The sequence below is a fragment of the Armigeres subalbatus genome, chromosome 2, assembly GCF_024139115.2.
Source record: "Armigeres subalbatus isolate Guangzhou_Male chromosome 2, GZ_Asu_2, whole genome shotgun sequence".
Taxonomy (NCBI): Eukaryota; Metazoa; Arthropoda; class Insecta; order Diptera; family Culicidae; genus Armigeres; species Armigeres subalbatus.
In genome coordinates this window covers 9,657,583-9,680,911 of record NC_085140.1, presented here as the reverse complement: position 1 = coordinate 9,680,911, position 23,329 = coordinate 9,657,583, and the positions used below count along the sequence as shown (strand labels likewise).

The 23,329-nt window shown below is 33.9% G+C and overlaps 1 protein-coding gene across 1 annotated transcript; it reads left to right on the top strand.

Annotated features, from left to right (window-relative positions):
- Nucleotides 1-2,391: 2,391 nt before the first annotated feature.
- LOC134214537 (uncharacterized) lies at nt 2,392-4,045 on the top strand. The gene is made up of 4 exons (XM_062693896.1): nt 2,392-2,439; nt 3,533-3,627; nt 3,686-3,839; nt 3,921-4,045. Exons 1-4 carry the CDS (start codon nt 2,392-2,394, stop codon nt 3,993-3,995), a joined length of 372 nt encoding a protein of 123 aa, XP_062549880.1. The 3' UTR covers nt 3,996-4,045.
- The last annotated feature ends 19,284 nt before the right edge of the window (nt 4,046-23,329 follow it).

Genomic DNA, 23,329 nt, shown 5'->3' with positions numbered 1-23,329 from the left:
CCTGAAAGAACTCTCAAAGGATTTTCTGGAGGAACTTCTGAAGGATTTCCGGGAGGAACTTCTGAAGGAATCCCGGGAGGAATTTCCGAAGGAACTCATGGAGGAACTTTCAAAGGAATTTCTGTAAGAATTCCCGAAAGACTTCCGAAGGAATTCCTGGAAACACTTTCGAAAGAACTCCTGGAGGAACTTCCGAAGAATTCCTGGATGAACTTCCGAAGGAATTCCTGGAGGAACTTATGTAGGGTTTTCTGGATGAACTTCCGGAATTCCAGAAGGAACTTCCGAAAGTATTCCTGAATGAACTTCCAGGAGAATTCCTGTAGTAGCTTCTGAAGGAATTCCTGAAGAAACTACCGAATGAATTCCTGGAGAAAGTTCCTAAGGAATTTCTGGAAAGAAATTGCTATAGAAACTTCCGAAGGAATTCCTAAAGGAACTTCCGGAGGAAACCCTGGAGGAACTTACAGAGGAGTTCCTGGAATAACTGCCGGAAGAATTGCTGGAGGAACTCTCAAAGGATTTTCTAGAGGAGGTTCGAAAAAATTCATGGAGGAGGTTCCTAAAGAATTTCTGGAGGAACTTCCGAAGGAATTTCTGTAGAAACTCTCGGAGGAAATGCTGGAGAAAATAACAGAGGAATTTTTAGAATAACTTCCGGAAGAATTCCTGAAGGAACTCTCAAAGCATTTTCTGGAGGAACTTCAGAAGGAATTCCGGGAGGAACTTTCGAAGGAATTCCCGAGAAAATTCCTGGAGGTACTTCCGAGGGAGTTCCTGGAGAACTTCCGAAGGAATTCCTGGGTGAACTTCCGGAGGAATTCCTGGAGGAACTTCAGAAAGAATTCCTGGGAGAACTTTCGAAGTAACTCCTGGAGGAAATGCCGTAGGAATTCCTGGGGGAACTTCCGAAGGAATTCCTGGAGGAATGTCCGAACGAATTCCTGTAGGAACTTTCGAAGGAATTTCCAAAGGAACTTCCGAAGGAATTCCTGGAGGAACTTACGTAGGGATTCCTGGAAGAATTCCTGAAAGAACTTCGAAGGTATTCCTGGATGAACTTCCGGAAGAATTCCTGGAAGAGCTTCCGAAGGAATTCCTGGAGGAGCTTCCGAAGGAATTCCCAGAAAAAAAAATTAAATTTTTTAATTTCAATTTTTTTAAGTTTTTAAAAATTTGAAAATTGATTTTAAAAACAAATTGTCATAGGGGAAAAGACGACTTTGGCAGGTTTAAAAAAAAATCTAATTTTTAAATTTCAAAAAATTTCTAAACCGTCATCCTCCGGGCCGGTCTCCGGGCCTTCTATAAAAAGGTTGTTTTTGGAGCGATCATATAGCCTTTACCGTATACTTAGTATACGAGAAAGGCAAAAAGGCCTAATTTTTTTTTAATTTTAAAGTTATTAAATTTCAATTTTTTTTCCCATTTTTTAAATTTTAAACGTTTCAAAATTTCACCATTTTTCAATTTCTTATTTAATTTTTAAGTTCCTTTATTGTGAGATTTTAAGTCTAAAAACAGAAATTTGTTAGGGTGTTTTTGAATTATTTTGGAGATTTGAAATCTCTCTCTGTAAAATTTGAATTTTTAATTTTATTCACGTTTCAGAAATATTTAGCTTTGAGTGATTCTGTTTTTTTTTTGTTATAAGTTTTACATATAAAATCCTTAATTTAGTACTCTATTGGAACATTCATATTTTTGATATATTATTTCATTGAAAATAGTATGTTTATTTATAATTTAGTTAGAACATCTTGTTTGCAAAAAAAAAGGAAAAAAAAAATTCGTAAACAGCCCTGCGTTAAATTTTGAATTCATGCTGGGTAAGCAGCCCTGGGTAAACATTTACTAAATAACAATCGTTTCTGTTTTCAATCTAAATTAAACTAGCGAGAGCAATCAATCACTTTTTTGAAACAGGAACGGCTGAACAGGAACACTTTCCCTTACCAATTTGAGGTTGGAAAAATTCCCCATCACTTTGCTACGCGACGACAGCAACAAACTTTTGTGGGACCCTTTTTCTGGATGCTTTTCCTAGCGCTCAGAAGAACTCGTAAAAAGCATTGTCAAATCCTGTAACGATTGCAATAAAACAAAAGGATTTTAGGTACAATTTGGAATTTGATATCAATTACCCGCTGATTGAAAACTTACCTCCGATTGAATTCGAAGCAAAATATTGTTGTTCCCGCTCCTCGATTTTCGTGCGGAGAAGTTCATCTCCCATAGTCGGTGATCACGTCAGCTAACCATCGCTTTCACACAACGCACTTTTTCCCGGACTTGAATTTTAATTCACAAATTATATAAATATATTATTTAAAACGACCGAACTGGAATATTAAAATAAACAACCGACAACCGAAAACGCGAAAATTCAATATGGCTGTCAGTTCGTTTCAGACTGGACATGAGCGCGATCACAGCGTCGTAGGTAATCTTACATCAAATCTACGTAATAAAGCACCTGAATAGGTAATATTGCATTTCATTTCCAACCAGCATGATGTGCACCGTTTTATGTGTAATAAAATAACTATTTACGAAGGTAATTTTCTGTAATTTGAGCGTAACGAAAAAAAATATTTTGTCCATCTCATTTTACGTTCAATTGTGTAATAAAGCATCGATATGATTTAAAAATACAACAAATTGACTTTTACGTAGACTTTTCAAGTACGTTGTACAAAGTTACATCGCGGCATATTAATATTTTTTTTGCTGTGCAATCAACTGTGCAAAATATGGGCTCGATTGGTTGCAACCTCGCATGCCGCATCGCGTTTTAAATTTACATGGAGGTTAGTATGGGAAAACGTACTTTTTTACATTTTTGCTATTAGCGGCTTCAATTTATTATCAATCACGTGACTCAATACGTTAGCATATAGACTGGAAGATGCCGAAAGACTTTGCCGAAGAAGGTACGTAGCTGGAAGGTCTACAAAAAATGTTATTACGTTTCGAAAATTGATTGTTTAAACCATATGCAAGAAACCAATGTTTCTGCCAGCACTATCGGACAACCTATCACAGCAAAAAATATATTAATATGCCGCGACGTATTTTCGTAAAACGTACATGAAAATCCGATGTAATAACGTATTTAACGTAATATTGTGCCATATTGACGCTTTATTAAATTCCTCGTCGCAACATTCAATTGAGAAAGTTCATATTTCAGTTACGTCGATCCAACGCCAAATTACCTGCCAAATAGGTGAATATCGCGAACTCAGCGTAATATTACCGCCACCATCAGTAGTATTGCTTCATAATGCATGCTGCTGTAAATGTCAACAAAGCCGGCAGTCAGTTCAGTTTTCACTCCATTCTGTTCACATTGAATACGATTATAATTTGAACTAATTGCTTTTTAAAAACTAAATTAAGTGGATAGGAAGTTATTGAAATGTGCATACAGTGTTTCTGACCTGGAAGTGGGAGAAAATCTGTTCATGGGTAAGTATTGTTAGTAGTTTTATTTGTACCCAGCCTTTGCAATTTATTATATCATTTTCAGAGAGGCAATTATCGAAAGGATGCTAGAGCTGCAGGATTTGTTCATACCTACGATGAATTCGTTCACACCTTCAATGCCGGAATTGAATTGTGCAGGTAAATTTCTTAACGATGATTGTTCCGATCGCTTGACGATTGTGGGTTTTTTTTACAGATTCAAAATCGTCCTGGATAATCGATCCAGGAACCGATCTCTCTGCAATCATACGTCATACAGAGCCATACTGTTGCGTCGTGATCATGCACCTTACCTCAACTTTTTAAAGTATTTCGAACGGATCAAAAGCAGGAAAAATAAAACCGAGCAGGTAAGCTCTAATTTCTTATCGACTAACATAAAAACCTCGAGCAGTACTGAACAGTTAATGAATTATTTAATATTTTTTCAGGCACAGGACAAAACTGCTGGGTTCATGTTTCCACCCACTATCCCGTACAAGAGCAATCAAGTGGACTGCGAATAACAGAAGGAGTTGCGAAGCAATGCAAACATGCGTTGACTTGTGGGAAGACGAAAAAATTAAATCTTAAAATCTTAAAATCTTAAAATCTTAAAATCTTAAAATCTTAAAATCTTAAAATCTTAAAATCTTAAAATCTTAAAATCTTAAAATCTTAAAATCTTAAAATCTTAAAATCTTAAAATCTTAAAATCTTAAAATCTTAAAATCTTAAAATCTTAAAATCTCAAAATCTTAAAATCTAAAAATCTTAAAATCTTAAAATCTTAAAATCTTAAAATCTTAAAATCTTAAAATCATCTTAAAATCTTAAAATCTTAAAATCTTAAAATCTTAAAATCTTAAAATCTTAAAATCTTAAAATCTTAAAATCTTAAAATCTTAAAATCTTAAAATCTTAAAATCTTAAAATCTTAAAATCTTAAAATCTTAAAATCTTAAAATCTTAAAATCTTAAAATCTTAAAATCTTAAAATTCAAAATCTTAAAATCTTAAAATCTTAAAATCTTAAAATCTTAAAATCTTAAAATCTTAAAATCTTAAAATCTTAAAATCTTAAAATCTTAAAATCTTAAAATCTTAAAATCTTAAAATCTTAAAAATAAAATCTTAAAATCTTAAAATCTTAAAAATAAAATCTTAAAATCTTAAAATCTTAAAATCTTAAAATCTTAAAATCTTAAAATCTTAAAATCTTAAAATCTTAAAATCTTAAAATCTTAAAATCTTAAAATCTTAAAATCTTAAAATCTTAAAATCTTAAAATCTTAAAATCTTAAAATCTTCAAATCTTAAAATCTTAAAATCTTAAAATCTTAAAATCTTAAAATCTTAAAATCTTAAAAAAAGCAGAATCTTAAAATCTTAAAATCTTAAAATCTTAAAATCTTAAAATCTTAAAATCTTAAAATCTTAAAATCTTAAAATCTTAAAATCTTAAAATCTTAAAATCTTAAAATCTTAAAATCTTAAAATCTTAAAATCTTAAAATCTTAAAATCTTAAAATCTTAAAATCTTAAAATCTTAAAATCTTAAAGTCTTAAAATCTTAAAATCTTAAAATCTTAAAATCTTAAAATCTTTAAAATCTTAAAATCTTAAAATCTTAAAATCTTAAAATCTTTAAAATCTTAAAATCTTAAAATTTTAAAATCTTAAAATCTTAAAATCTTAAAATCTTAAAATCTTAAAATCTTAAAATCTTAAAATCTTAAAATCTTAAAATCTTAAAATCTTAAAATCTTAAAATCTTAAAATTCAAAATCTTAAAATCTAAAAATCTAAAAATCTAAAAATCTTATAATCTAAAAATCTAAACATCTTAAAATCTTAAAATCTTAAAATCTTAAAATCTTAAAATCTTAAAATCTTAAAATCTTAAAATCTTAAAATCTTAAAATCTTAAAATCTTAAAATCTTAAAATCAAAATCTAAAAATTCAAAAATCTTAAAATCTAAAAATCTTAAAATCTCAAAATCTTAAAATCTTAAAATCTTAAAATCTTAAAATCTTAAAATCTTAAAATCTTAAAATCTTAAAATCTTAAAATCTTAAAATTCAAAATCTTAAAATCTTAAAATCTTAAAATCTTAAAATCTTAAAATCTTAAAATCTTAAAATCTTAAAATCTTAAAATTCAAAATCTTAAAATCTTAAAAATCTTAAAATCTTAAAATCTTAAAATCTTAAAATCTTAAAATCTTAAAATCTTAAAATCTTAAAATCTTAAAATTTTAAAATCTTAAAATCCTTAAATCTTAAAATCTTAAAATCTTAAAATCTTAAAATCTTAAAATCTTTAAAATCTTAAAATCTTTAAAATCTTAAAATCTTAAAATCTTAAAATCTTAAAATCTTAAAATCTTAAAATCTTAAAATCTTAAAATCTTAAAATCTTAAAATCTTAAAATCTAAAAATCTTAAAATCTTAAAATCTTAAAATCTTAAAATCTTAAAATCTTAAAATCTTAAAATCTCAAAATCTTAAAATCTTAAAATCTTAAAATCTTAAATCTTAAAATCTTAAAATCTTAAAATCTTAAAATCTTAAAATCTTAAAATCTTAAAATCTTAAAATCTTAAAATCTTAAAATCTTAAAATCTTAAAATCTTAAAATCTTAAAATCTTAAAATCTTAAAATCTTAAAATCTTAAAATCTTAAAATCTTAAAATCTTAAAATCTTAAAGATCAAAATCTTAAAATCTTAAAATCTTCAAAATCTTCAAAATCTTAAAGATCTTCTTAAAATCTTAAAGATCTTGAATCTTAAAGATCTTAAAATCTTAAAAGATCTTAAAGATCTTAAAATCTTAAAATCTTAAAGATCTTAAAATCTTAAAATCTTAAAATCTTAAAATCTTAAAATCTTAAAATCTTAAAATTCAAAATAATTTAAAATCTTAAAATTAAAATTAAATATTAAATATCTTAAATATTAAATATTAAAATCTTAATATTAAATATTAAATATTAAATATTGAATAAAAAATATTAAATATTAAATATTAATATTAAATATTAAATATTAATATTGAATATTAAATATTAAATATTAAATATTAAATATTAAATATTAAATATTAAATATTAAATATTAAATATTAAATATTAAATATTAATATTAAAATATTAAATATTAAATATTAAATATTAAATATTAAATATTAAATATTAAATATTAAATATTAAATATTAAATATTAAATATTAAATATTAAATATTAAATATTAAATATTAAATATTAAATATTAAATATTAAATATTAAATATTAAATATTAAATATTAAATATTAAATATTAAATATTAAATATTAAATATTAAATATTAAATATTAAATATTAAATATTAAATATTAAATATTAAATATTAAATATTAAATATTAAATATTAAATATTAAATATTAAATATTAAATATTAAATATTAAATATTAAATATTAAATATTAAATATTAAATATTAAATATTAAATATTAAATATTAAATATTAAATATTAAATATTAAATAATAAATATTAAATATTAAATATTAAATATTAAATATTAAATATTAAATATTAAATATTAAATATTAAATATTAAATATTAAATATTAAATATTAAATATTAAATATTAAATATTAAATATTAAATATTAAATATTAAATATTAAATATTAAATATTAAATATTAAATATTAAATATTAAATATTAAATATTAAATATTAAATATTAAATATTAAATATTAAATATTAAATATTAAATATTAAATATTAAATATTAAATATTAAATATTATTATTGAATATTAAAAATTCGAATTAAAAATTAAAAATTCAAATTAAAAATTAAAAATTAAAAATTAAAAATTGAAAATTAAAAATTAAAAATTAAAAATTACAAATTAGAAATTAAAAATATAAATTGAAAGTTAAAAATTAAAATTAAAATTAAAAATTAAAAAAAATTATATTGCGAGTATTAAAACTTCTGGAGGAATTTCCGTAGGATCTCCTGAAGGAATTTCCGTAGAAGCTACTGAAGGAATTTTCGGAGTAATTCGGAATATTTGGGGGAGCCACTGGAGCCATTTCCAGAGTAACTATTTTAGGAGAAACTCTTGGAAGATCTTCAAGAAGAACTCCTGGAATAATTCTTGAAGGGTATTTTGGAGGAATTCCTGGTGGAATTTTCGGAAAAAGCATTGAAGAGTTTCCCGAGGAACTTCTTAAACTCCTTAAATTCCTGAAGGAATTTACGGAGGAGTTCCTGCCGAAATTTCCGGAGAAACTCGTGGATAATTCTTGGAGAAATCTCCGAAGGAACTCTTGAAGGAACTTCCGTAGAAGTTACCGAAGGAATTTTCAGAGTAATTCTTAGAGGTATTTTCAGAGGAACTTCCGAAGAAACTCTTGGAGGAATTCCTGGAAGTACTTGCCGAGGAATTTCGGAAGAAGGTTCTGAAGTTACTTGCGGAGGAAATCGTTGTGGAATTTCCGAAAAAACTCTTGGAGGATTTTAAGGAGGAGCTCCTGGAATAATTCTTCAAGGGCCTTCTGGAAGAACTCTTGGAAGAATTTCGGGAACAATATCTTGGAGAGTTTCCGGAAGAACTTCTGCAGATATTTCTGGAGGAATATCCAAAAAAGTTCCAAGAGGAATTGCTGGAGAAAGTCCGGATGGATATTTCGGAGGAGTTCCTGCCAAATGTTTCGTCGAAAATCATATACAATTCTTGGAGGAATTTTCGAGGGAACTCTTAAAGGAATTTCCGTAGAAGCTATTCAAAAAAATTTCGGAGTAATTCGAAATATTCGGAGGAGCTACTCACAAGTAGAAGTCGTGATATTGACAACAAAACATTATATTAACTTGTTTGAAATATGAGTAAAATAACAAGCGCAAATAACAAAAATTTGCACCGAAATATCATAAAAGTATCAGGTTTTGCTATTAACAAGAACAAACTAATAGCTCAAGATATTGATAAGTTCTTGTTATTGTTTTTATGATATTTCGGTACAAATTTTTGTTATTTTCACTTGTTATTTTTACTCTTATTTCAAACAAGTTTATATCATGTTTTATTATCAATATCACGTTTTACTGTTAATGAGCTATTACGTCTACCCGGGCTGCGGTTATTTCCGGAGGAACTCCTTTTAAGAGAAACTCCTGAAAGATTTTCAAGAGGAACTCCTGGAATAATTCTTAAAGGACCTTCTGGATGAACTTCTGGAGGAATATCCGAAGAGCTCTTTAAGGGATTTCTGGAGTAAATCCAGACGGAATTTTTAGGGGAGTTCCTGGCAAATTTTCCGGTGAAACTCATATACAATTCTTGGAGGAATTTCCAAAGGAACTTTTGAAGGAGTTTTTGTAGAAGCTACTGAAGAAATTTTCAGAGTAATTCTTAGAGGTATTTTTGGAGGAATTTCTGGAGGAACTGGAGGAAGATTTGTGGGAAATTTCCGTTGGAGCAAAAAGAACTGAAGAACTTTTCGGAGGATCCCGCTGAGGAATTTCAGGAGGAATTGTCATATGAACTCCTGAAGGAATTTTCTAAGGAACTCCTGGAGAAATTTCCTAAAAATATTCTGGAGGAATTTCGGAAGAAAAATCTGAAGGATTTTCTGGAGGTACTTGCCGAGGTATATCGGAAAAATTTTCTGAAGAAACTTCCGGTGGAATCCGTTTCCGAGAAACTCCTGGCAGATTTCAGGAGAAACTCCTGGAATAATTCTTGAAGGACCTCCTGGAAGAACTCCTGGAGAAATTTCCGGAAAAAATCTTGAAGAGAACTTCTGAAGGAGGCAATTCAGGAGCAGTTTCTGAAATAACTTCTGGAAGAACTATTTGAAGAATTTATAAAATCCTGGTGAACTTTTCATTGGAACTTTTTGAGAAATTTTCAAACCAAACCCCTGAACAAGGAGTTAACAGGAATATCGGGAGGTATTTTCGGAGGAACTCCGACTAGATCTTCCGAAGTAACTCTTGTACGAATTTTCTGAGAAATTCATGTGTGAATTTCAGAACACCTGGAGGAACTGCTAAAGGAATTTTTGGAGAAATTTCCGGAAGAACTCTTGGAGAAATTCCCGGATGAACTCCTGAAGGAGTTTCCGGAGTACTTTCTGAAGAAACCCGTTGAGGAATTTCTGGAGGACTTTATGAATGAATTTTGAGAGCAACTTCTAAGGAATTTGCCGGAGGAATTCTTGGAAGAGTTTTTGAAGGAATTCCTGGAGAAGTTCCTGAAGGAAATTGCGGAGGAATTTCCAAAGGTGCTTTTAGAGGAATTTTCGAAAGATTTTTTTGTTAAGTGCAGTAAAATGACAAAAATTTAATGTATAAAATAAGTCCACGACAACTGGAAACGATCTATCACGCCATGGCGACAATATTTTTATCGGCGCACAGGTCCACCAAAAATCCAAAAATACTAAACCAAAACGTTAAGCCTGAAAAAACTAAAAATCTTAGAATAAAACCTTTAAAAAACAAAGTATTGTCATTTTTTCACACTCACACACACACACACACACACACACAAAATCGATGTGTCACAATGCTGTAAATTAAAACAAAAATCAATAATTTGTTATTATATTGTATATTTACGTGCAAAATTATGAGAAATAAAATATAACATTTTTTAGAACTGCATTTTGGAAGCATGAAAGAAAAATCCCGAACACCCCTAACCCAGCTGCCAAAAGCAATGCTTCTGCTGGCTGGTTATTACGTCGTTTTTGTCATTACGTCGAACTGATTACGTTTTACACAATTTCATTTTGGCGACAAAATCCCAATTACGTCACTTTTTGTTACACAAAACTGATGTAATAATACATGCGATTTACGACGGCGATGATGTGCATCAATTATGATGTGATATTACAAATTTTTTTTTACTGTGATGGTTATCGAAGGGCAAAACCCATCTTCCTTCTTGTCGGATTTTTTTCTTTGTGAAATAATTCCGGATAGCTCCCATTAGCTCTAAAGCCCTATAAGATCAATTATTTTGAAATAACACTCAGTTAAATTATTGGTCTACGTAGTACGGCAGTGTTGGCAGAATAAACGATTTTTTGCATATGGTTTGAACACTCAATGTTCGAAGCGTTATAACTTTTTTCGTGGACGTTCCAGCAACGTGCCTTCTTCAGCAAAGTTTTTAGGCATCCTTTGGGTTATACTTTAACGTAATGTTCCACTTAGTTTATGATGAACTGAAACCTGTAGTAGTAGAAATGCAAAAAAAAATACGTTCTCCCATACTAATTTCCATACAAACTTCAAACGCGATGCGGAAAGCGAGGAAGCAACCAATCGGTTCCATATTCTGCACAGTTGTTCAGGACCCAGAATGGCTTCGAAAAACCATTGATTTGAAAAAATAACCATGACGCCCCACTCTAATACTTAGGTATTTCAATACCAAACGAATAATAATTTGTTATGCGTTTGCTATTGCACTATTGCAATAACAGAGTATGCTATGCCTGAAGTATTCTACATATTAATTTTTGGTATTATTTTTTGGTATTTTACCTCTTATGCAATGCTGGTTCATAACAGAGTATGGTATCAATAACAGAATGAGGTATTATTGAGGTAATTTCTCCTGCTGGGGTTGTGGTACTTTGATTGAAAAATTAAGTGACCAAATTGCTGTACGGGTTTCGATTCAGGAGGTGTTGATTTACTTCATTATTTTATCATGTTTCTCGTAGTTTTTATCACGTAAAAGTAAACACATCTTGAAGCGGGCTTGGTAGTCATATGGCTACTGCTTCTGGAAAATATATAAAGCTCTACTGCTTCTGCCTCATACGCAGGAGATCCTGGGTTCAAATCCAGGTCCGTTCCATTCTCCTACTTTGTATTTTTCTCTTTATTTCTCATGTTCTAGCAATCGCTAGAACTGGAAATGGACTTCCATACCGTTTCCATTAATATTCCTATACCTTCGACTTGAGTATTCTAACAGTAATCTGCTAGAATTGGAAATGAACTTGTAGAGCTCGTTTCCTACATCCAATTAGAAATACCATCAGTTACCTTCTCCTATCTATCACATGGGCAGCTCGTTAACCAAGACGGACCTCTGCCTCTCCAACCTAACCCAGAAATTCCAATAAATTCCGCATGAACTCGTGGCAAGTGCAGAGGTATATTCGGCTTGTAGTGGGCGAGTGATTGCATCATCATTTCCTCCCCCTTCCCTACATTGACTTGCATTTTGACGTGGCAGGCGCTAGTAGGACCTAACAAATGAGATCACCAGTACTTGTACATTGAAGATGTATGCTAGTCCCAAGCAAACATCTGTTGGTTCCCTGTGCAAGAACAGCTGATCTGATCATAATGGAGTAGCAACTACGAGCAGCCAATCAAGCTCAAGCGTAAAAGTAAACACATCAAAAATAAAGATTACAACTAAATTAACGACGAACGTCATATTTTCATTTGATTCAAATTTTCTAGAGACTGTTACATATAACGAAGTTCTGAAGTGTACGGATTTCGACGCCCACGATATTACAAATCTGCTCGGTATGATTTGACAGTTCATATCATTAATGCTGAACTGAGAACTTGGTAACAGAATTCGATTGCCGAGGTGACTTCCGAGAGCTCAGCTGTTGAGAAATCGGTAATTCAATTACAGAGCCCATCAAATAAAATCAAGTGTGTGCTGATGAGGGTGGCTGGGTTCGATTCCCGGTGCCGGTCTAGGCAATTTTCGGATTGTAATTGTCTCAACTTCCCTGAGCATAAAAGTATCATCGTGTTAGCCTCATGATATACGAATGCAAAAATGGTAACTTGGCTTTAGAAACCTCGCAGTTAATAACTGCGGAAGTGCTTAATGAACACTAAGCTGTGAGGCGTATCTGTCCCAGTGTGGGGATGTAATGCCAAATAATAAGAAGAAGAAGTGTGAGTTAGGATAGACTCAAAATCTTAAAACTTACGAACGATTCAAATCAAATGCGAGTTGTAACCGGACTCGTCAACCAATCATTTTTAATGCTTCCTCCAGGGAATTACCGTTCTTCGCATAAAACAAAAGATTTTATTGCAAGTGTGAATAATAGTTTGAGCCCCGATTAATTATTAACGCTTTTTGAAGCGAAATTTTTTTTTGGCACATTAGTGAAAAGATGCGAATATGCGTGAAAAACTCAAGCGCGATGCTTTTCATGTCGAATCGCAATCCAGTTTGCTTGCGCATGACGGCTCGATGGTTGAGATTTGAGTATGATTTTACCAACACTGGTACGCAAAATAGATCCGTTATCCGACATTATTACCCCATTAGTTATTTTCGTGTTTATTTGGGCATGTGAAAATAAAAATATGTTTTTTTTATGATTCGGCTAATCCTTGGCTCTCGCTATCTGTTCTCCAGATCGCCATCGTAGCCTACCGTCATCAATTCTCCCATTCGATCATTTATCGTAACTAATCCCCAAACCGGCTACAGCATAGCTTGGAAATAAATTATTTGGGGATTTATCGATATGTACAGACGTTTATTGAAATCAGTGGTGAAGCGAGATTAGACTCAGACAAAAAAAAACGAGAGAAAAGGGGAATAAAACGGGTCAATTGCAAAACTTCCGCAACACAAACTGAAGCCTCCCGAAAGGCAATCTAGAGGTAATTAAAATTATTGCAATTTGCTCATGAAAGAACGAAATAAAAATTCGAAACAAAAACTAGAATGCAGTCTGCATTGAAGTTGATCAAGAGTCCAGGCCGAGTCAGCGTTTGCCAGTTGTCCTTCCCGTCATCCATCCGGAGGGTGCACAAAGCAAACAGAGACAATCTAATGAAATAAAGTTGTGCTTTCGGAAAATTGTATTTGAGTTTGGGCTACGCTTTTCCAGTTTCTGAGCAGTCCAGCTTTTGGAAAATTCAATTCACCTCGACAGGGAGCGTCCCCTCGCCGCTCGGCCAGTCGGCAATAGAGAAGGAATGATGAGTTAAATTGAATTCGGTTTAGCTGCTGGCTCGGGCTTCGTAGGCAGCTAGTTTTTGAGTATTGCGCTGAACAGATTTGATGCGGTTGTTTGCAGTTGCAAGCAAGCGTGAGATTGTTTTTGTTTCGAAAATTATATTAGACGTATGTTTGAATGTTTGATAAGATTTCTGACAGCGGTGCGCCAAACCGTTTGGGTCGGTATAAAATCAGTTATGCCCCTCATAAATAAATGATGGTCGTTTCATTCCAACATGCGTGCTGCATCTTCTATGACATATTTCTAGTACGTACAGCCTTTATCTAGGTCCCATAAGTGCTGTCGCAGCCCTTCAACTGACTCACTTTTACGGCTACTTCAACTTCCGTTCGGTTTGCTGCTTGCTGACCTGGCAGAGTACCATCATGTCGTGGTGATCTCATGCCCATGTAGGTGGAAACTGGCTCAAACTGCCGTCACACACAATCTAAGTTATGACTCTCGGAGGATGCCTGACAAACCATTATGCACTCTTTCCACCCACGGCCCATTCACAATCGTGCATACGTATGCGTTCGCAACCCGTTCCATCGCACGCATGGGCATTTTTTCAACCTGGTTGGCTAAAATTACTATTAACACTGCAAGTACCAACCCCTGCAAAAAGCGTGGAACGGTAACTTTGCATCGATATATCACATGTGTTTTTAGTCCAATTGAAATGATTCTTTCCAGTTACAATCTGTAGGATATCAGGATTTCGTAAGTGACTACAGATTGTAAATCCGTACATTGGCCGCTGAGAACCAGCCGGAATATTCCGTTCCACGTTTTTTGCATCACTTACAAGTCGTTTAATTTCTAGAAAACTATAACTAACTAAGGGTCAAAATCTGTTGGTACCTATAAATATTTGTGAAACCATCATCCTATGTGAATATGGGAGTATTTTTGTATTACGTAATAAAAATAATAGAAAAATACAAAAAGTTACAGTTTTGATGTAACTTTCAATGTTTGTTTGCTCAACATTCTGGAACGACGCTAGCATACTGTCCGCAAAACTTGCACGGGAAAACTCAGTTGGGCAACGAAATAACTTTTCTCAGTGGTTAATATGATATAAAATTGCTTCCATCTTCAAAAATGTAACGTTTTTCAAAAATACGTTTCACTGGTCAAAACGCCCCAGTGTAGGCAGGACGATATGCCCTTACCAACTGGACACAAGCGCGGCGAGCTTGCAGCAGTTGCTACCAAATTATATGGAAACTTTTGAAATGTAATTCCAACCTGCTTAAATGGACTTATGTTGGTTTTTTAATGTCAAGCACATAAGGATTTGTAACCTTTTTATTATGGGATTGATAAAATACTAATGAAGGGCCTTTGGTTAAGGTGGGGCGCATTGCCCAGGCACTTCTTGAAATCCAATTTTTTCACGACTTTTCAAAAAAGCTACTCACGGGCAATACAATTGCGACTTCCTGGACTATCAAATAACACAAAGTTTGCATAAATTGCGTTGAAAAGTAAAAAGTTATCAAGCCTTAGGGGGGGCATATTATACCGTCTTACCCTACCATCTAAATTGTATAGCAATAGCACACAATCGAGGCGTAAAGCTTCTTGCCTAACATCCTGGTTGTGGGCGGCGACGAATTTAGGAACTAAGAAACTTTGATATTTAAGAATTTAGGAATTCATGGATATAGAAACTTGGGAATTCACGATTTTAGAAATTTATAATTTTGGGAATATAGCAATTCATGAAATTAGGGATTCAGGAATTTATGAATTTAGGAATTAAGAAATTTGGCAATTTAGAAATTTGTGAATTCAGGAATCCTCGTTGAATACGTTCTAAAGATCGTCTAGAAACCCGTCGTGGAGATCCTCTAGGATTCCATTCAGGAGAATCCCATAGCAATTTCTCCTGCAGTTCCTGCACAATTCTACTTTGAAATTGATCCCCAAATGTGTCATGAAATTCTTCCAAGAATTCCTTCTCGAATTCCACCAGAAATTCTTCCTACGATAACTCCATCTAGATATTTTTGAGAGTTCCTTCAGAATATCATCCCGGAAATTCTCCAGTGATTGCTTATTTGGTTTCATCAGAAATTTCTCCTCGAAATCCAACCTGTATTTTCCAAATATAAAATATTGCTGCCCAATGATTTTTTTTCTCACATTAGTCACTAAAAATTGTAACCGACGTGAGTTATTCCAAGAATTCCAGGTAGAATTCATGAAGGAATTCCTGAAAAACTTTACAAGGAAACGCTGGAAAAGCTTCTGAAAAATCAAAGGAATTTTTTTTTTTTTTTTTTTGTGTCTTTATTAAGGAGACTTTCAAAGGAAAAATATTTGGAAGAACTACAGGAGAATCTTCTTCTTATTATTATTGGCATTACATCCCCATTCTGAATTCTTTCATGAATTCCCCCAGGAAATCATTCTGAGCTCCCCCAGGAAATCATTCTGAGCTCCCCCACGAATTCATTTTGAATTCCCCCATGAATTCATTCTGAATTCCTCCAGGAATTCATTCTGAACTCCCCCAGGTATTCATTCCGAATTCCCCCAGGAATTCATTTTGAATTCCCCCAGGAATTCATTCTCAATTCCCCGAGTAATCAAAAGTTTTCATGTTGTTTTGTTGATTGCGCTATTCGAATTAATTCATGAAAAAAATGTTACTTAGGTCCTTTTGAAAAGTTAAGCGAGAATTCATTCTCAATTCCCCTAGGAATTCATTCTCAATTCCCCCAGGAATTCATTCTCAATTCCCCCAGGAATTCATTCTCAATTCCCCCAGGAATTCATTCTCAATTCCCCCAGGAATTCATTCTGAATTCTCCCAGGAATTCATTCTGAATTCTCCCAGGAATTCATTCTGAATTCCCCCAGGAATTCATTCTGAATTTCCCCAGGAAGTCATACTGAATTCCCCCAGGAATTCATTCTGAATTCCCCCAAGAATTCATTCTGAATTCACCCAGGAATTCATTCTGAATTCACCCAGGAATTCATTCTGAATTCACCCAGGAATTCATTCTGAATTCACCCAGGAATTCATTCTGAATTCACCCAGGAATTCATTCTGAATTCACCCAGGAATTCATTCTGAATTTCCCCAGGAATTCATTCTGAATTTACCCAGGAATTCATTCTGAATTCACCCAGTAATTCATTCTGAATTCACCCAGGAATTCATTCTGAATTCACCCAGGAATTCATTCTGAATTCCCCCAGGAATTCATTCTGAATTCCCCCAGGAATTCATTCTGAATTCCCCCAAGAATTCATTCTGAATTCCCTCAGGAATTTATTCTAAATTCCCCAGGAATTTATTCTAAATTCCCCAGGAATTCATTCTGAATTCCCCGAAATTCATCCTGAATTCCCCCGAATTCATTCTGAATTCCTCCTGGAATTCATTCTGAATTCCCCAGGAATTCATTCTGAATTCCCCAGGAATTCATTCTGAATTCCCCAGGAATTCATTCTGAATTCCCCAGGAATTCATTCTGAATTCCCCCGGAATTCATTCTGAATTCCCCAGGAATTCATTCTGAATTCCCCAGGAATTCATTCTGAATTCCCCAGGAATTCATTCTGAATTACACAGGCATTCATTCTGAATTCCCCAGAACTTCATTCTGAATTCCCAGGAATTCATTCTGAATTCCCCATGAAGTCATTCTGAATCCCCCAGTTATTCATTCTGAAGTCCCCAGGAATTCAGTCTGAATTCCCCAGGAATTCATTCTGAATTCCCCAAGAATTCATTCTGAATTCCCCAGGAATTCATTCTGAATGCCCCCCGGAATTCATTCTGAATTCCCCAGAATTCATTCTGAATTCCCCAGGAATTCATTCTGAATTCCCCAGGAATTCATTCTGAATTCCCCAGAATTCATTCTGAATTCCCAGGAATTCATTCTGAATTCCCCAGGAATTCATTCTGAATTCCCCAGAATTCATTCTGAATTCCCCAGGAATTCATTCTGAATTCCCCAGGAATTCATTCTGAATTCCCCAGAATTCATTCTGAATTCCCAGGAATTCATTCTGAATTCCCCAGGAATTCATTCTGAATTCCCAGAATTCATTCTGAATTTCAGGAATTCATTCTGAATTCCCCAGGAATTCATTCTGAATTCCCCAGGAATTCATTCTGAATTCCCCAGGAATTCATTCTGAATTCCCAGGAATTCATTCTGAATTCCCCAGGAATTCATTCTGAATTACCCATAAATTCATTGTAAATTCCCCAAGGAATTCATCTTGAATTCCCCAGAATTCATTCTGAATTCCCAGGAATTCATTCTGAATTCCCCAGAATTCATTCTGAATTCCCAGGAACTCATTCAGAATTCACCCAGAATTCATTCTGAATTCCCCAGGAATTTATTCTGAATTCCCCAGGAATTTATTCTGAACTCCCCCAGGAATTCATTCTGAATTCCCCCAGGAATTCATTCTGAATTTCAGGAATTTATTCTGAATTCCCCAGGAATTCATTCTGAATTCCCTGGAATTCATTCTGAATTCCCAGGAATTCATTCTGAATTCCCAGGAATTACTTCTGAATTCCCTCAGGGATTCATTCTGAATTCCCCCCGGACTTCATTCTGACTTCCCCCAGGAATTCATTCTGAATTCCCAGGAATTCATTCTGAATTCCCCAGGAATTCATTCTGAATTCCCAGGAATTCGTTCTGAATAACCCCAGGAACTCATTCTGAATTCACTCAGGAATTCATTCTGAATTCACCCAGGAATTCATTCTGAATTTACCCGTGGTTTCATTCTGAACTCCCCCCGGAATTCACTCTGAATCTACCCAGAAATTCATTCTGTAATTCCCCAGAAATTCATTCTAAATTCCCCCAGAAATTAATTCGGAATTCCCCCAGGAATTCATTCGGAATTCCTCCAGGAATTCATTCGGAATTTCCCCCGGTATTCATTCTGAATTCCCCCAGGAATTCATTCTGAATTCTTCCAGGAATTCATTCTGAATTAACTCAGGAATTCATTCTGAATACCCTCAGGAATTCATTCTGAATTCCCCCAGGAATTCATTCTGAATTCCCCCAGGAATTCATTCTGAATTCCCCCAGGAATTCATTCTGAATTCCCCCAGGAATTCATTCTGAATTCCCCCAGGAATTCATTCTGAATTCCCCCAGGAATTCATTCTGAATTTCCCCAGGAAATCATTATGAATTCTTCCAGGATTTCATTCTGAATTCCCCCAGGAATTCATTCTGAATTTCTCCAGGAACTCATTTTGAATTCCCCCAGGAATTCATTCTGAATTTGCCCAGGAATTCATTCTGAAATTCATTTTTAATACCCCCAGGAACTCATTCTGAATTTCCCCAGGAATTCATTTTGAATTCCCACACGAATTCGTTCTGAATTCCTCCAGGAATTTATTATGAATTCCCTCACGAGTTCATTCTGAATTCCCACACGAATTCATTCTGAACTCACCCGGGAATTCATTCTGAATTCCTTCAGGAATTCATTCTGAATTCCTTCAGGAATTAATTCTGAATTCCCTCACGAGTTCATTCTGAATTCTCCCAGCAATTCACTCTGAATTCTCCCTGAAATTTATTCTGAATTCCCCCAGAAATTCATTCTGATTTCCTTCAGAATTTATTTTGAATTTCTCCACGATATCTTTTTGGAGTTCTTACGGGAATCCTTCCGATTTTTTTGACCTCCTCAAGAAATTACTCATGGAGTTCCTCCAGAAATTACTTCTGGAGTTCTCCCAGGATTTCCTTCTGGATTTCTTCCAAAAATTTCTCCTTTAATTTTCAGGAGTTCTTTCAGGAATTGCTTCTAAAGGTCTTACAGGAATTCTTCTCAAAGTTCCTTTTTGGAGTTCCTCCAACAGTTCATCTCGGATTTGATCCAGTAATTCCTCGTGAAGCTCCTCATGGAGTTTCTTCAAAAGTGCATCCCTGGTCTCTCCAGAAACTTATCCTTGAACTACTGCAGGAATAACTCACGCCTGTTGGTATTCAGAATTAATTCCTGAAGGAATTCAGAACGAATTCCTGAGGAGATTCAGAATGAATTACTGGGGGAATCCAAAATGAATTTCTGGATGAATTTCTGGAGCCAATCAGTGCAAATTCCTGGATGAGATCTCCAGAAGTAATTTTTGGAGGAGCACCAAGTAGAATTTTAGGAAACTCATCCTGAACTTCTTCCTGAAAATCCTCCAGCTGTTCTTCTACAAATTTCTCTGAGAGTTCCTCCTGGAACTGCTATAGGAGTTATTCTTGGACTTTCTCCAAACATTCCTACCAGAATTCCTGAGGAAACTTCTCATGGAAATCTTCCTGAAATTTCTTTTGGAATTGCTGCATAACTCAACATAACTGTATATCTACATAACTGTATAACTCTAATTTTCCTAGAATTCCTTCAATTATTAATCGACGAGGCTTGCGGTAATTGCTTCAGCAATATCTCCCAGTAATTCCTTTTAGAATTCTACTAGGTTTCAGGAGCATCACTGAAAAATCCTCTAGCATCTTCAATGGGAATCCTTTCAAAAATTCAATTGAAAACTCTTTAGGATCTTCACTAGAAGTTCATCCTGTCTCAATAGAATAAATTCCCCATTATTTCAAAAGAACAAAGATCAGAACAAACAATTAATTCCCCAGAATTCTAGAAGGAACACCTTGGCCCTTGGAATTTACTCAGAAGATTTTCTAAAACTATTCAGGATTTCCGAGAATTCTTGAAGAAGCTTTTTGAATTTAGCCTTTTTCGAAATTTCCAGTCTTTTCAGTTTTTTGGGGAGTTTTCTGGGAGTTCTCGAGGAAAAATTTAATGAAAATTCAGTGAGTTTTTGGTGGAATTACAACAAGAACCCTTCAAATTTATGCCAGACTGATTATTTATGTGCAAATTGTGGTATCTGGTAGCCTTCAACAAATTATGTGCGTAACAGCAGTTTGCCGTTTGAAATCGAGAACTCTAGTGCAGGAATAGGCATGGCATATTACACTTGGCTTCATTCGCGTGATGTAACTAAACGTAAGGTTACGATGACATTGATTACGAAGATTGGTTCTGCTCATAAAACTATGCCTATGAACTATTGGATACTATTGTGGCCCGAGGTAAACAACTATTGAGGGAAATGTGAGGTGATGTGGTCTATATGCAGCAAACTATTTATACTTTTCATTTATATAGTTTACTAGCAGATCGGACCCTGCGTAGCCCGGGATAGACACTTTTTCTTTGTAAATGTCAAATATTGCAACAACGCACTCTAGATCGATTCATGTAAAATCGTCTTGAATTTTTTCACAACTCAACAACTTTGGGCATATTTTTGAACTATCCCCGTGAAAGTGTATTTTTCTACATATAAACATAGCCCATTCTAGAACGAATTGAACCGTGCATAAATCATACTGATCGGTTTATCTATTTGTGAATTATATTGCCTCAAAGGGAATGTAAACTCATTTTTATATATAGAGCAAGAAGAAGAAAGAAGAAGGAGAAAGAAAAGACGAAGATAGAAGAGAAGAAGATTATACATTTTTACATATACCTACTTTTCTAAAATTTTCTTCACAGGCTCTAAGAACATGTTTGGATATGTTGGGTGTTCGATCAGCACTTCCACAGTTACTGCGAGGTTTCATAAGCCAAGTTATCATTTTTGCATTCATATACCATGAGGCTAACACGATGATACTTTTATGCCCAGGGAAATCGAGAAAATTCCCAAGACCGGATCGGGAATCAAACCCAACCATCCTTAGAATGATCTTGCTTTGTAGCTGCGCATCTCACTGCACGTCTAAGGAAGACGTTGCAACGTAATGTTGGTACCGGAATAAACAATTTTTTTTTTCAATTTTCATAAGATTTTTGATTCTGTAAGCAATGCAAAATTGAATAGCATGATGAACTAATTGTGTACCTACTTCCTACAATTTCAATTATAATAAAAGTTTTTATTCACTTTTTTGTCGGTTGTTTTGGTATTATTGGTGATTGTCAATCAAATCGGCTGGTGAGTGGTGTTAGTTGATTGATCAAATTCGTTAATTGATCACAAAATTAGGATTGTCCTATCTGCAGAATTGTCGATTGTGATTTTTTTGATTACGTTAACGTTATTTGCATTTTTTATGCTCATATGCGGAGCAGAGTATACTTCTCCTTACTATAATTCCACCATATCTGCTGCGAAGATGTACAATTACTTTTGTATGATAAAGTTATCTCTATTCCAATCTTAATGCATCGAAAAAGGTCTACCTCATACCCATTTATTCTTTGTAGCGACCTAGTTAATGACTGTTGACTGGTTAATCATATTCTCGTAAATTGCTAAACTTATTCATAAAATTGAAGTGTTCAGATAATCTGGTATTGTCCGCCTAGATAACCCAAACACCGGTCTGTGTACATCGCCCGTTTGTCCTGGCTGGTTTCATTATCGCACTCTCCTCGGTGATGGTGGGTGCTGCTGCACTGCGCTCTGTTATCTCTCCATTAAATGTACAACTGAGGACTACAAACAGTAGTGGGTGGTGGTTAACTGACAAGGTACGGCGTACGAATACGCGAAAAAAAGTAGACCTCACCATTACCCCTGACTACGCCGGATCGTGCTGGCTGCCCGGGATGACCCACAACTACTTGTGCTCAGTCGTTAACCGTGTTCATACACAGTTTTTTTTTTTGATCGCCAAGGTAGGTTCCGTATAGTCTGTTTACCATCCTCTGTACTCGTTTTGTGTCCCATAGATCAAATAACTCAATTTTATTATAACTCGGTTGCCTTCCGTCTGGCCAGCCAAAACAACCAGAATGTATCTGGTCATAGTTGGTGACCTACCACCGAGCTTGGTTACACCTGGCTGCCTTTTACGAGGTATGCATCAGGTCAAAAAGGGTCTCGTGTCGAAGATAAATTTATAACTTTGTTTATTTTTATCGCCAACGCTGCTCCGAATGGACACCCCCGTTGGCTAATGTAGAGGTGGACCTGAATCATCGAACGGAATCGAGGGTTGGTGTTGGCAATTAGTTGGAAAAATGTGCACATGTATAATGGTGGGAGAAGGTTTCTTATTGCCAAGAGCAGGGACCATTTATTTTGAAGATTCATCGAGGGCGCTGCTATGTAGCTCAACAATAATTGATTTCTTTTTCGGATTTTGATTTAGCAACATTTTCATTAAAAAGATGAGCCAGCCCAGGGCTGCAAGACTCTGTAATAAAGACACACACAAAAACATTGTGAATCCATATTTCTAGCCCACCAAGGTGTATTGTTAAACTATTTTTAACAATTTATCGTTAGAGATTTTATGATTCGATGTATCAGAACATACTTGTTTCACAACTGGGAATTGAAAACAAAACTTACCGTAAGATATGATAAATAAACATTCTTTTAAAATCATTATAATTTCTAAAAGTTGGGGTTTTAAACATTAGTAACACTTATCCTCCATGCTTATATCCAAGAGAAGTTATTTTAGGTAATTTTTGTTTCTTCTTACAAAGAACGTTAAGTTGAACGTATTATCTCTGAAATAAACATACAACCAGAAGGATTTAATGTTTATCTTATGAGCAAATGAGACTTGAGAGAAATGCATATTGTATGGGCTTTCGGTCGTTTTTTTTAGTTGACGAAAAAGAGCATCCAACATTAAATGTTCTGCATCAACGTCTCAATTCAGCACGCTGCAATTACTTTCCAGAACATCCACGATGGTTCTGCCAAATATCCCATAGCGCCATACTGCAGCGTTGTAATACCGACGAATGACCGATCCAACCAGCAAAGCAAAACTGCCGCGA

Excerpts from the sequence above, each read along its gene's own strand:
- LOC134214537 (XM_062693896.1), top strand. The coding sequence starts at position 2,392 with ATGGCTGTCAGTTCGTTTCAGACTGGACATGAGCGCGATCACAGCGTC. Across the intron at positions 3,628-3,685 it reads GCCGGAATTGAATTGTGCAG|ATTCAAAATCGTCCTGGATA; the intron begins GTAAATTTCTTA and ends TTTTTTTTACAG. Across the intron at positions 3,840-3,920 it reads GGAAAAATAAAACCGAGCAG|GCACAGGACAAAACTGCTGG; the intron begins GTAAGCTCTAAT and ends ATATTTTTTCAG.